The sequence below is a fragment of the Nerophis ophidion genome, linkage group LG07 (genome assembly GCF_033978795.1).
Source record: "Nerophis ophidion isolate RoL-2023_Sa linkage group LG07, RoL_Noph_v1.0, whole genome shotgun sequence".
Taxonomy (NCBI): domain Eukaryota; kingdom Metazoa; phylum Chordata; class Actinopteri; order Syngnathiformes; family Syngnathidae; genus Nerophis; species Nerophis ophidion.
Window position 1 is genome coordinate 16,305,561 of NC_084617.1, and position 14,951 is coordinate 16,320,511.

The 14,951-nt window shown below is 39.6% G+C and overlaps 1 protein-coding gene across 1 annotated transcript in view; it reads right to left on the minus strand.

Moving 5' to 3' along the window:
* Window positions 1–208: 208 nt before the first annotated feature.
* kat2a (K(lysine) acetyltransferase 2A) overlaps window positions 209–14,951 on the minus strand; it is a 28,293-nt gene continuing 13,550 nt past the window's right edge. The window contains exons 4-17 of the mRNA XM_061905447.1: window positions 14,324–14,413; window positions 13,859–14,232; window positions 13,531–13,637; window positions 11,603–11,710; window positions 11,327–11,463; window positions 11,044–11,252; window positions 10,848–10,974; window positions 6,627–6,737; window positions 6,407–6,550; window positions 6,222–6,336; window positions 6,114–6,150; window positions 2,242–2,305; window positions 2,052–2,136; window positions 209–1,982 (exon numbers count right to left, since the gene is read on the minus strand). Of these exons, the coding sequence (XP_061761431.1) occupies window positions 1,789–1,982; window positions 2,052–2,136; window positions 2,242–2,305; window positions 6,114–6,150; window positions 6,222–6,336; window positions 6,407–6,550; window positions 6,627–6,737; window positions 10,848–10,974; window positions 11,044–11,252; window positions 11,327–11,463; window positions 11,603–11,710; window positions 13,531–13,637; window positions 13,859–14,232; window positions 14,324–14,413 (1,902 nt within the window). The 3' untranslated portion in view covers window positions 209–1,788. The remainder of the gene's footprint in view (window positions 1,983–2,051; window positions 2,137–2,241; window positions 2,306–6,113; window positions 6,151–6,221; window positions 6,337–6,406; window positions 6,551–6,626; window positions 6,738–10,847; window positions 10,975–11,043; window positions 11,253–11,326; window positions 11,464–11,602; window positions 11,711–13,530; window positions 13,638–13,858; window positions 14,233–14,323; window positions 14,414–14,951) is intronic.

Consider the following 14,951-nt stretch of genomic DNA (forward strand, 5'->3'; position numbering starts at 1 on the left):
TCCTAAGTGTCCAATTTTCAGAGGAGAGTAAACACAACTTTCACGATGGTCGCCTACCGCAGTAACAAATAGTAATATTTTACGTATGCAAGTCTATATATGTATGCATTTATATAAATAGTACATATTCTTTTTTACCGTGTACCATTTATTGACAAGAGTTATGCATTTCGTATTCCTTTCTGCACAGATACTATGGGAACAAATATTTGCAGGTGTGATGTTTTATTCCAGCAGATGGCGCCATTGTGATACACTAAAACAGTCAAAACAGCAGGTGAGTGCTCCACGCACACGCACAACTAGTGTGAACTTGGTTTTCCAAACACTTCACTTGTAGAATGTTTTCCCATATTCGCTTTGTGTGAAATTATGTTTTATGGGAATATTAACAGACACTAGCATTACCATCATTTGACAAGCTAGTCCAACAATGCTTTTTAATCCTGACATCACGCCTACACATTGAGTGGTTTACCCCAAAAAGACCAAACCTTTATTTTCATTTATAGTACTACAGTGACAGTAACTGGCGTGTGAACCGTGAAAGCTACTACAGAGAGCTACTTGTTCATGATTTCAAGTAGAAAACAAAACATGGCAAGTTTTGTCTACCACACACACACACACACACGCGCGCACACACACACACACGCGCACACCCACGCACTCTTGTATTTGTTACCTTCTTGAGACCTCCGAAATTAGGACAACCCTTTGTAGATATATAGATTTGTATTTACAACATTAATAACATATACATACTATGCAAATATAAAAAAGCTACGCTTTTAATTTATATTTTTTGAATTTTTTGTTTGTACTGTGTTTCAATCTTCATCATTTCAAGTTATCACAGTATGTCTCTTTATACATATTTATTGTATTCTTTAAATTATATTTTGGCCAAAGAGGGCACATTTCAATTTCCTCCACACACTTGTTATTACATATGTTGACCACAGGGGGAGTGACACACAGTCAATTTGAAAAATCCCTCCTTTTTGGGACCACCCTCAGTTTGATAGATTTAACCACCAAGGGTGTTAATGAGACATTCTCTATCAGATGCAATAGTTTTCAGTATTGGACCATGATTTCGGTCCTAACTTTTTCACCGCTCCTCATATGGAAGTTACTTTTCTTTGTTGATGTCTTAAGAAGAGTGGAAGTACAAGAACGCGCACGCACGAACACACACACACACACACACGCACACACACACACACACACACACACGCACACACACACACACGGACTAGACCACATTTGAGGCCTAAAAAGGATTAATGGTATTGCCACAGAGTTCACTGGAATATAATAAACATGATTTACCATCTTTACACGGGTATTTAAAGACCGCAAATCGGGGATATTCTTGCGCAGCAAACATATTTCAAGCACTGGTTCGGCAAAACTGTTGAAGCCAGACGCACGATGATTTATCTCCAAGGCGGACGTCGAAGTAACATTTGTTGTAACCAATGTGGGGATGAAAAATACAAATCTGAACGTTTGAAAAGAACCGCTGCGTTGTGACAGTGATGCACGATTGTAACATTTAGGCAATCAGACAGGATTAATCCACCGAGCACAGCCTTGTTGTGCTGTTGTTCTCTCGATCGCTTCAAGTGTGTCAGTAACTGAAGGCAACGTGGCTTTTAAATCCCCGAGGTCCAGTTTTTGGTGACTTTACATGAGAATCCGAAGCACCACGTAAAGCGGAATGTTATAAATAAAACGCGTGTGTGACTTTGGTACGCAGACTTTTCACCCGCTATGTCTTGTTCATTTCTCTATCAAGCCTCCGTCTTTCAATTTGAAGTAGAAGAACTTCTCCAGGGTGTTGGCACATTTGCAGTACTCGCTGTCGGGGGGGTTGTACTCGCGACAGTTGGTGATGATTCGCTGCAGGTCTGCGATGAAGAGCTTTTTGGTCACGTAGTAGCGGTTCTTCAGCCGCTCCGTCATGGTCTTCAGGTCTGCGGGCGAGACGGGGTGAGCAACAGACGCTATGCGGGTAATTCTGGGCGAAGAGATGAGCGACTGACCGATGGGGAAGCGGATGACCTCGTAGTAATCCGGAGCTTCGGATTTCTTCACGGGTTCCATGAATGGCCAAGCATCCGGGTGAGTCTGTTGAAAAGAGATGAGATAACGTAAACATGTTACACACACAAGGCTTATAAAAATGAACTGTGGCGTACTTCTAGGACTAAAACTTTTTAACCGTTTGCTTACCTTAATCTGGGCCAGCAGGTTCTTCAGCATGTTGTACAGCATGTCAGGGTCCTTCACCTCTTTCCTATGTAACATTACATCAAAAAAATACAAATCTAAGCAAGAAAAACAAATATTTGTAAGCAGATTTGAGACTATTACGCAATCCTTTTCCTTTATTATGTTGATTGTTTTTTGGGTTTGATTTTAAGGAATGAAAAAAAGGAAGTTATTTTTTTTCAAATAAAGCCTTTAAAAAATTGTTAGTACGAACATTTAACTATAATTTCATTTTAATTTTTTATTTATTAATTAATGCAATTTACTGTAATTGTTTATTTCCTAAAGCACAGGCAATGTTAAAAGACGAAATATTTTATAGTTTTGTGAAACCATAGCGATAAAGTAATAAAAAAAAAAAAAAGACAACCAAAAAAAAAGTCTTTAAATACAGATTTCGAGAGGTGGAAAAACATTTTCCCAATTTCGGGTCGCACATGTCCGTAACACAACATGACTGGAATTCGGAAGTAACCAGACAAATTATCTGAGTTGAGTTGAACCTTGGAAAAGGTCAAAATGGGTCGCTTCAAACCAGAATGGCAGATTTCTGGGCAAGGATTCTTGAGACTTTTTTTGGATCTACTCATAAATGTTACAAAGTGGAACTGGATTCACACAAAAACATCAAAGGTATGCAGCTGAGAACATTTTTTGTGGCATGTCTGCCAATTTAGGTGTTTTTTTTTGTTATTTTTTTTTAAAGAAAAACCCTCAAAAAGGCTTAAAAATACCAAAAACTACTAAACAAAAGCAGACTTAGCACTGCTTGCCCGATTTACTGGTTACTCTGATATCATATAAAGTGGATTCCTTTTCTCAAGCTTTTGTCGCACCCACTTGTTGTTAATTATACATCCAAGCACACAAACCAAAATACAATCCTGCTAGTAATAGCATCTATACCAAACATTAAATAATGTAATGTAATGGGGTTAATAACAAATACATTTGGTAATGTGGAAGATTTGGTTTGCCTTGGCTTATAAACACCGATGTACAGTAGATGGCATTGTAACGCTGCTTCTTAACACTTGTCACACACACCTGGTCTGCCAGAGAGTAAGAAGACATAGCAGGAGTAGCAACTTGGCAATTATTTAGAACCCTCTAGATTCTCTCTTCTTTTTTTTTTTTAAAAAGCTACTAGTGACAAATTTAGGGACTTTTCCTGGTCTTTTGGAGACACACACACTCGAAAGCATACATTAATCTTCTCAACAAGCAACGGGTCCTGCTGTGCCCACCCCACCATTCAGAAGCACTCAATCACTCACTCAGTTTTGCTTGAGACTTAAAAAATAAAAAATATTAAAAGAAGACAGAGAATAAATTAATTTGTATTTTTGAATGTATTTGTTTGGCTGTTCATATTTTTTGCTTACGATTTATCTCTCACGTCCGTAAAAATGTCATGGCCAATTATGTAAATCAAACAGTGTCATTTACCCCACCCCACCACCACAAGTAGATTGCAGTCCTACGGGAAACTGAATAATACAGGGGTGGGCTGAGCAATTGCTGTGATTCACATGACGTCACGTAAAGCTTATCAAATATGCGTGGTGGTCAAGCTAATGTGCTATCAATGGGTACAAGGTGCCATTTAAACTTTCTCGAAAAAAAAAACAAAAAACTAAACTCTCGTTGTTTTCGGCTGTACAAACCGTTCAAATAGCAAAAAGGAGAAACGTTTCTTTATAGAGGTCATTAAGAAGAGCGGAAACGCAGCTCTCAAACATAGCACTCCAGTCCAAGGGAGCAGAGTCGGAGAATGTAGAAGTTTGCAGTGACTACTTTGTAAAAGGTTTGTTTGGTGTATTTTTAAAAATGTGTTAAGTATTTGCCCTTAAGGAATTTTCCTAATGGGGGCGTGGCGTAGTGGGTAGAGCAGCCGTGCCAGAAACCTGGTAACCGAGCAATTAGGAAGTGATCACTGTTCAGTGGGAGTGACACGCTAACAGCCAATCAGGTAACAGTATCAACGACTCCCTTGATTGCACCATTGTCTCACGGATAAATATTTTCATGGAGTGAGAAGAGAAAATAAAAATAAGATGCTGCAGGCAGTGAAAAGCAACCTCACAGTATGGCAGTTTTTTGGATTTTTTCCAAACAGTTCATAGTCAGACCAAAGTGGTCTGTAAATGATGCAAGGCGGTCGTCCCCACCAAGACTAGTAATACCACACCAACTTAGCCGCGTTCACCCTTAAGAGCACAGCTTTAACTCCTGGCACTAAACTTGCAGAAAATTAAAGTATTTACATTTTCACACTGTTACATTTTTTTGAGTACCGTACTTTTCAGATTATAAGTCGCTCCGGAGTATACGTCGCACCGGCCGAAAATGCATAATAAAGAAGGAAAAAAACATACAGTATATACGTCGCACTGGAGTATAAGTCGCATTTTTTGGGGAAATTTATTTGATAAAATCCAACACCAAGAATAGACATTTGAAAGGCAATTTAGAATAAATGAAAAATAGTGAACAACAGGCTGAATAAGTGTACGTAACATGACGCATAAATAACCAACTGAGAAGGTGCCTGGTATGTTAACGTAACATTTTATGGTAAGAGTCATTCAAATAACTATAACATATAGAACACGCTATACATTTACCAAACAATCTGTCACTCCTAAATCGCTAAATCCCATGAAATCTTCTTCCTTGATGTCGCTTCTAAACAACTCCAAAGGTATGCGCCGCTTCCTCTTGTCGTTTTCTGCTGCATATTTCACTACGTCCAGCTTGTAATATGCAGTACATCATTTCTTTTTCGGTGCCATTTTTGTTCAGCCCTTCTCAGTTTTTATGAGTTACCGCCAACGTTGAAATTATCCAGTTTAATAGCTACGGCAGTAGCATATAGCAAATAGCATTCCATGACCCATAATGCACTTCTGCCATGACCCTCCCCCGCCGACTTCTTATTGGTTGACGTGTGTGTGACGATTGCTGACATTTTCTCCGTCTCTTCCGCGAATGAGATAAATAGTCCATCCATCCATCCATCCATTTTCTATCGCTTATTCCCTTTTGGGGTCACGGGGGGCGCTGGCGCCTATCTCAGCTACAATCGGGCGGAAGGCGGGGTACACCCTGGACAAGTTGCCACCTTATCGCAGGGCCAACACAAATAGACAACATTCACACTCACTTTCACACACTAGGGCCAATTTAGTGTTGCCAATCAACCTATCCCCAGGTGCATGTCTTTGGAGGTGGGAGGAAGCCGGAGTACCCGGAGGGAACCCACGCATTCACGGGGAGAACATGCAAACTCCACACAGAAAGATTCCAAGCCTGGATTTGAACCCAGGACTGCAGGAACTTCGTATTGTGAGGCAGACGCACTAACCACTCTTCCACCGTGAAGACGAGAGAGAGAAGATAGAGAGCCGAGAGGGATAAATAATATTATTTGATGTTTTACGGTAATGTGTTAATAATTTCACACATAACTCGCTCCGGAGTATATGTCACACCCCCGGCCAAACTATGAAAAAAACTGCGACTTATAATCCAAAAAAAACGGTATGTCATGCATATTTCTTTATTTTTGCGCCTTCATTTTAGGAGGTTATTGTTATGTGTTCAATGTGAGCTCAAATCTTTTCAGCTTTGATAGCTAAGAAGAAGGTTACATTTTAAATAAAAATGTTTACATTTAATATATTTTATCCTGGTCTTTATTTTTGATAGGTCATAAAAAATACCAATAATCATTAGGGACGTATCAGTATGTGTTAGGTGTTCAGCGATATCTCCCAGCCTGAGTACAGGTCAAAATTTCAAGCACTTTAATGGGCATGTGGAAAACTTACACTTTTTCCTTGGCGCTGGGTTTCCATCCAGTCTCTCCTACAAGACAACAAGGTAAGCACTACAGCCATTGGTTCGGTTATTTGTTTTCATCTAGAATGAAAACTCACGTATGCCGGGAATACTCTCTACAGGAATTTGCCGCACACCCTCCTTGAAGCAGGTCAGGCCTGGGTAGACTTTCCTGATCTGACTCTGTTTCCTCTCAATCAGCTTCTTGATGATCTAGAGAGAAAAAGGACATAAAAAAAAATGAATGTGAATTAAATCCACAACAGTAATGAAGACGGCTTACCTCTTTCTGCCTTTTAATGATGTGGGACAGCTCCGTGTACGGTATGCGGGGGTTGAGCTCACACTCCATCAACGTGGCTCCCTCGTAGTCTTTAATGTAGCCCAGGTAGCGACTCTTGGGCACCTTGATGTCTTTGGAGAAGCCCTGTCAAGAGGTGGGGCAACGTGAATTTCAAAGTAACGTGGGTCAGTAGAGAGTGGTGAGAGAACAGGGAAGTGACCTGCTTCTTGAAGTAGCCAATGGCGTACTCGTCGGCGTAAGTGAGGAAATAGAGGATGTTGTGTTTGATGTGGTACTCTTTCAGGTGGTTCATCAAGTGTGTGCCATAGCCCTGATGCAACATTAAAGAAAGAAAAGATTTATTTAACCAGAAGCATCTGACAAAAAAGGATAAAGTTGGTCAAAATCAAAGATGGTGTAATATAAACAAGATCACAATCACATCAACCGCATTATTAAAAATGGATTTTAATGCTATTCAAAACCGGTTACAGTGGAACTTTGATTTACAAACCCCTTCTTTGTCAAACTTTTTGATTTACAAATTCTTAGATTGGGCTAAATATACTACTGTGTGTGAACTATGTGTCTGTGTAAAAACGCTTCATTCAATCATGCATCTTTATGTGGTGCTGGAAGCCTTAGCGTGGAGCTATTTTGGATATGTCACTTCCTGTTCAGTAGCAACATGGTTGTTAACGTTTTTGAGAGCACAAAGGGAGTTTTTTGTCTGTGTTGACAGTTAGGCTTGCTATCATTGTATTGATGATAAAGCAATTGTTGATCCATTACCGCCTTGTTATCTTTGTTAGATATATATTTATTAGGAATATCAAATTAATATTTTTAAATCAGATTAATCACATTTTGGAATTTGGATAAATCACGATTAATTACATTTTGTTGCTTGAATAATTGAAATTAGCTTTGGAAAAAAACAAATATTTGAACACATGCAATTTACAGTCAGAATGTTTTTATACGTTCTACTTGAATTTAAGTCATTTATTTGCACAAAACCTGGTTTTATCTTAAGATCTTTAAGGCTGTATTTTAGAATGAAATTTGCCAGTGAGCACTCCGGTAGGAGTCTCCTCACTTATTTTTGTACCAACGTATGCCTTGCTCTAACCACTGACCGTATAGCGGTTAAGGTAAAAGAGCTTGTACAGTCAAAATAAACTGCATGATTAATCCAAGTGAGTACATGATTAAGAGATGTAACGCTATTAAAATCTCACAGTACGATATTATCACGGTATTAAGGCCATGGTACGATATCATCACAGTATATGTCCCAAAAAATTGCTTGGTAAAAGGGCAATTGGGTCTAAAATGAAGTGTCAGGAATGTTTAGGATGAACATGCTTACTGTAATTGAACAAAAACATAATGCTACAATGTTCTAATCATTTTTTTATTTTTTTTCAAAATACTGCAGTATATATAATACTGTTACATCCCTAATGATTAATGCAATATATTTTTGGGGAATAATCCCTTGAGTTAACTTGTAAATTTCACAGACCTTATATATATATATATATATATATATATATATATATATATATATATATATATATATATATGTATATATATACATACATACATACATTAGGGGGGTGGGAAAAAATCGATTCGAATACGAATCGAATCGAATCGTTTATGTTGTACGATTCAGAATCTATTCTAATTTTTTAAAAATCGATTTTTTTTTTAATTAAAAAAGATTCTTTCTTTTTTATTTTTTTAAATCAATCAAACAAACCACTACACAGCAATACCATAAAAATGCAATCCAATTCCCAAACCAAACCTGACCCAGCAACTCAGAACTGGAATAAACAGAGCACTTGAGAGGAGACACAAACACGACACAGAACAAACCAAAAGTATTGAAACAAAAATTAATATAATCAACAACAGTATCAATATTAGTTATAATTTCAGAATAGCAGGGATTAAAAATCCCTCATTGACATTATCATTAGACATTTATAAAAATAATAAAAAAGTATCACAGTGGCTTACACTTTCATTGCATCTCATAAGCTTCACAACACACTGTGTCCAATGTTTTCACAAAGATAGAATAAGTCATATTTTTGGTTCGTTTAATAGTTAAAACAAATTTACATTATTGCAATCAGTTGATAAAACATTGTCCTTTACAATTATAAAAGCTTTTTACAAAAATCTACTACTCTGCTTGCATGTCAGCAGACTCGGGTGGATCGTGCTGAAATCCTATGTATTAAATAAATAAATGATAAATGGGTTGTACTTGTATAGCGCTTTTCTACCTTCAGGGTACTCAAAGCGCTTTGATACTACTTCCACATTTATCCATTCACACACACATTCACACACTGATGGAGGGAGCTGCCATGCAAGGCGCCAACCAGCACCCATCAGGAGCAAGGGTGAAGTGTCTTGCTTAGGACACAACAGACATGACGAGGTTGGTTCTAGGTGGGATTTGAACCAGTGACCCTCGGGTTGCGCACGGCCACTCTCCCACTGCGCCACGCCGTCCCTATTGAATTGTATTGAATGAATACAGACTCCTATTAAATCGGGGAAAAAAATTGTTTTTGAATCGAGAATCGAATCGAAAAAAATCGATATATTATCGAGTCGTGACCACAAGAATCGATATTGAATCGAGTCGTGAGACACCCAAAGATTCACAGCCCTAATATATGCAACACTAAATTGGCCCTAGTGTGTGAATGTGAGTGTGAATGTTGTCTGTCTATCTGTGTTGGCCCTGCGATGAGATAGCGACTTGTCCAGGGTGTACCCCGCCTTCCGCCTGATTGTAGCTGAGATAGGCGCCAGCGCCCCCCGCGACCCCAAAAGGGAATAAGCGGTAGAAAATGGATGGATGGATATATATATATATATATATATATATATATATTTACACTGTACATACATACATACCCACACACACATTAGGGTCTTTAAAGAGTGCATTATTTTACCAAAATAGGGACTTGTCTGGGATCCAACTAATTATCCACATTTTCATTGTTTTTCACTTTGCTTCACTATACTAACTTTTCGATTTACAAACCATGTTCAAAAACCAATTACATTTGTAAATCAAGGTTCTAATGTACGATGAAAAATATGGGTTATGGGTAAATATATCTAAAAACGATTCAGGTACAGTTGCTCTGGATGAATCCAAACGTTACCGTTTCATCGTTTTGTTGTTCATTATTCTCTTTTTGTATTAGTGGGAGTGTTGTCACTTTGCGGACTCGAACCCGCGTTTCCTCGGCAGCTGGAGCTGCCAGCACCTCCCCTGGCAGCGCGCTCAGACATGCCCCTGCTCGCGCTGAGCGCAGCATTCCCACGCAGCAACGAATAAACGCACCTGGACCTGATGAGAGGGAGTGGCATAAAGACCAGCGGAACTGAGGAACCTTTGCCAGAACGTTGCTCATCTTCCCAGGAAGCATCACGTCTGGCATTACCTCCCCTGTGCTTCGCTCGCCTTCTCTGTGCTCTCGCCGTGTCTCCCTTGTTCATGTCCCTTGTGTCTTCCCCGTCATCTGTGATCGTGTCTTGCTTCTTGACATCCATCCGGATCTCTCACTGCCTTCCTCGATCCTTGCCCCCTGCTCGGACACGGACCATACTGCCTCGATTCTACACTCAAACCCTTGCCTGTTTACGGACTGCTTCTTCGCCTTGCCCCCTTGATTCGACGAAGGATAGATCCAACACTCACAGACAACAACCCCTGGAAACACTTACACTATTAATTCTACACATAGCCTACACCCATTCACTTAGAGTAGCATACACACGCCATGTACTCATCAAAGGTTTAAATAAACCTTGTAAACTGCAGTTCTGCATTGGCTGTCGCCTCCTTCCCTTCTCATTACACAACAAGCATGTGTAAGTGTGTGTGTACTTGGCCTACATGCTGTTTACTGTGTCATGTTGCGTCTTCGTATTCATTGTTATAATAATATAAATTGATGCTGGTTGTTGCTTGCATTAGTAAAAAGTTATTTCCTGCAATAAACTAGTTAACACGCTGTCTTGTTGACATATAACCACATGAAAAGTAGCGTGTCATGTTACATCAAATGCATCTGTAACGGCATAGTAATGTACGTAAAAGTAATTATTGGATAACCCGTTACTAGTAAAAGTAACAGCGTTAGTAACTTACACTGCTTTTGTGAAACATTGTACAAAGTCAATTTTGTATTATTTGTAAACATTGCGTTCAAATTCGGAACTGCACTACTTCAGGGATGTTGAGCTTTAAGAATTCCACTGTCATTGCAGGAACATTAATTACAACAATTGTGAAGTTAGTCAAGTGAACAAACTGCGGTGTACAAATGTCACACTCAAACCCATGCTGCCCCTTGTAGTTACCAAAATAGCTGGTTTTTAAATGTTATTTGCGTACCTTCACTTGCTCGTTGGATGTCACAGCGCAGAAGACAATCTCTGTGAAGCCCTGAGTGGGAAACATTCTAAAACAGATGCCCCCGATGACGCGGCCATCTTTGATCAGGGCTAAGGTCTTGTGCTTACTGTTAGGGGATGATAAAAAATAAAATCAAACAGGTGCAATCTAACGCCATAAGATGCCGGTGACTCACGGGTCAAAGACGAGGCGCGTGATGTATTCCTTGGGCATGCGAGGTAACTGATGTGAGAAGACGTTCTGCAGTCCCACCAGCCACATCAGGATCTTCTTGTTGGACTTTTGGGAGAGAGAGTTCCCGATGACGTGGAACTCGATAATGCCGCGCCGCTCCTCCAGACGCGCCGTCTCGTCGCGGGCAGCATTTGGCGTCAGAAGATTGGTCTATAAAGAACAAATACAATATAGATATACTGGATCATGTCTCAGACTGACTGATGTGAGACCGACTGACCAACCTCAGGGCCCAGCATGGCGGCTGGGTCGGTGATGGTCATCATGACCTCGTTGACCAGCTCCATGGGAATGTCGCCCATCACACGGATACGTTTGGCGTCCTCCAACGTCAGTGCCTCGGGGAGTTTACGCTTCTCTCCTGAACACAAGGGGACACGTCAAAAAATTAAAACAAGATGCAGGACGATGGAATTTGATTATTTTTTTTCTTTTGTTTGAACTTGAATGAATGAAATAGAAAAATTAAAAAAAAATGGATAAAAAAAAAAGATGTGGACCTGTGTTGGGCTCTGATCCTGCAAGACCCTCAAGACCGCCCAATGACGAACCGCCGCTCAATCCCTTGGAAAGAGCCGAGGAGCCCGACACAGCAGCCGGACTGATCACTGGAACACCCAAAAAAAAACACCAAGTCATATTCCTGTATTTTTGTATACATGCACTGGTCATTTCATTAGGTACACAATCTAATGACGAAATGTGGCAATCTTTGCGCACCTTCAAAATTTCAATTCGGACTCTTAGGGTAATAAATACTTTTTTATTCAAAAATGTATTAAAAAAAAAAATAATACAATATTATAAATTTTTTATAAATCAATATTGAATCATAGTTAACAAAAATTGTGATTTGGATGTGAACCGATTTTTTTGAGCACCCCTGCTACTCTCCAACAATAAAACACTAATTATAGTTTATATTCACCTGATACAACTTCCGGCTCATTAACTATGCGAGGATGTTTTAGGCTGTTGAAACCGTTTATCTCGAAAAAAGGATAAAAGTTTCTTAAGAGTTCCTCGAGCGGTAATAAAGAAGGGCGAAATAAGTCAAGATTTTACGGAGGAGACAAGAAAAGGGCTCCACACTCGAGTCCAAGAAGGCAGAGTTGAAGAACGCACAAGTTTGCAGTGATCATTTGGTTAAAGGTATGTTTGATATACTTTTAACATTTAGTGTTTCCCATTGAAGTATTATATTGATATTATTTGTATTTCTTAAACTCATGTTTGCTACAAGTGTTCCGTAAAGCACCAATTCGGCGAGTCTAAATGAAAGAAATCTAATGCGATTAAATCCTAAAGGAGTTAAGCTTTTATCAAAGGCATCAATCATAAATTTAGATTTCAGCACGTACACAATGTTGACATCTTTAGTTATATTTTAATACGACAGGGAAAAACAAGCTACTCTTAAACAGCAATATAGGCAACAGACATGGCAGTATACGCAAAGTTAAATAAAAAAATGCAACCTTACCAGAGGAAAAACTCTGCATGATTACGAATTGATACCAATTTCTTTGACCCAACCACACACAAAGAAGTTGTGGACCTCCGTGGTTTTCCAAGTTTTCATTAGTTTTGTCGTATAGAATGATATCTGGTGCACAAAATAGCTCAACATGTCTGGAAACTCCACAGACGGATAATCCTTGAGATCACTCGACAAATCTTATTTTGTTAACGTATTCGGATAGATTCAATTGCATGGTTTGGATTTTTTGCTCGTATCTGCTTTTAGTGGTGAGATCTCAGCCCCTTACAGATAGGTCGCACTCTGCTACACAGTTGGTTTGATGGCCCACCACTTTGTTCACTTTCGTTCAAAAGTCATGTGTCCGAATACAAACTATTCTCAAGTACCGTGTTTTTGGTGATACGTAGTGGCCACAATAATTTATTAAGTTAAGCTCATGACGCAATACGTTAAATGATGAGGAAACATTTGTTATTGGATCATTTCTAATATGCTTCGGCTTTGGAGACTTTGTATGTGTAAGTAATATGCAGCTATAATCATTAGAATCTTGTTTATATTGACATATGTGTTGTTTTAGACAGAAATATTGTTCCAATATTATTATGAATGTCTAGCTTGTGCGCTAGTATGCTCAGCTGTTGTGTAGCTGCTAGCTTCTAGTAGCATATAACCCACCATGTTTACCTTTTAAATGGCACATTTAGATGTTAAAAGCTGGCCAACTTTGTACAAGGAAATACACTGCAGGACAGCTTATATCGGATATCTTAAATCGGACATTTTACTATCAAGCACTTTTCATCTGATGAATATGAGAAAGGCTCAGTATGTTGTGTGAATTTTACACTTCCAGAATAATTAAGTACAGTGTGTCTACCAACACTGAGCATTGTGTTTGAAAAGACAGAATTTTTGAATGTTTTCCCGCTTCTTTTGCCTCACCTGTCTGATGTCCCAGCTGTGCGCCATCAGCAGCGGGCACGGTGAAGTCCGCTTCCCAGATGGGAGAATTTTCCCCGTAGATTTCCTCCTCCAGCATGGACAAAAACCTGATGATGATAAACATTATTACGTGACAACAAGTCGATATGCGACGTTTCCCATGAATTGATTAACTTGGACCCCGACTTTAACAAGTTGAAAAACTTTTTCGGGTGTTACCATTTAGTGGTCATTTGTACGGAATATGTACTGTACTGTGCAATCCACCCAATAAAAGTTTCAATCAATCAATCAATCAATCAATCAAGATTATTCTTAAGGGCCTTACTTGGGGAAGTGCGTGAGAATGAGCGTGCGCTTCTCTGGCAGCAGCTTGTCCTTCTCCACCCTGAACTTCTCCAGCAGCTGGCGCCGCGTCACCGTGAAGATGGACTTGAGCAGGCTGCGGCCGAACACTTGCGTGGTCTCGTAGCGCGGCAGGCTATCGTTGCTCTGAGGCACGTGGCAGTAGCACAGCCAGCGGGTGTAGTCCACCTTGTACGCCGTGCCGTCGTCCTTCTGCGTGCGCTGGCGGTACTGTGTCGGAGTCTCCAGCTTCCAGTAGTTGAGGCAGAGGAGGAACATCTTGGACAGCTCGAACATGGTCTGCCTTTCCTTGGGGGCCAAGTGGCTGAACTTGTACTGGACAAAATTCAAAACCCCCTTTGGCGAGAAGGACAAAATAAGAGAATAATAATTAAATCAATAAAAAATAGTGATGCCCCTTGGTTGATATTTGTGAATTCAAATTCACCTGCTCAATGTTTGGCTTTTCAAAAGGTGGACTGCCCAGGGACCCCTCTACCACCGGCTGGCTCATCTGCAGGATGCATTTTCTCAGCAGCTACAAATAGAGAATAAATAACATGTTTTACCTTTCAGCAAATTCAGAATCAGAATCAGAAATACTTTAATAATCCCCGAGCGGAAATGAACATTTTCAGCTGACGGGTCTGCCAACTTCCGTCGCCCCTTACAAAAAAGGTGAGAAACAGGTAAACGCTGCAGGGTGAGGAAAACAAAAATTCAATTTAAGCCTGGGCCCCTGGAGAGAGGGTCCAGATTGAGGCCAAGGAAAAAAAAAACTCTGAGCTAGGGCTGGGTGATATGGTCTATTATTAATATCTCAATATTTTTAGGCCATGTCACGATACACGATATATATCTCGATATTTTGCCTTAGCCTTGAATTAACACTTGATAGATATAATCACAGCAGTATGATGTTTCTATGTGTCTACATTAAAACATTCTTCTTCATACTACATTAATATATACTCATTTTAAACTTTCATGCAGATAGGGAAATCACAACTAAGTCAATTTACCAAAACTGTATTTATTAAACAGCTATTAAGCAGTGGCACAAACATTCATGTCAT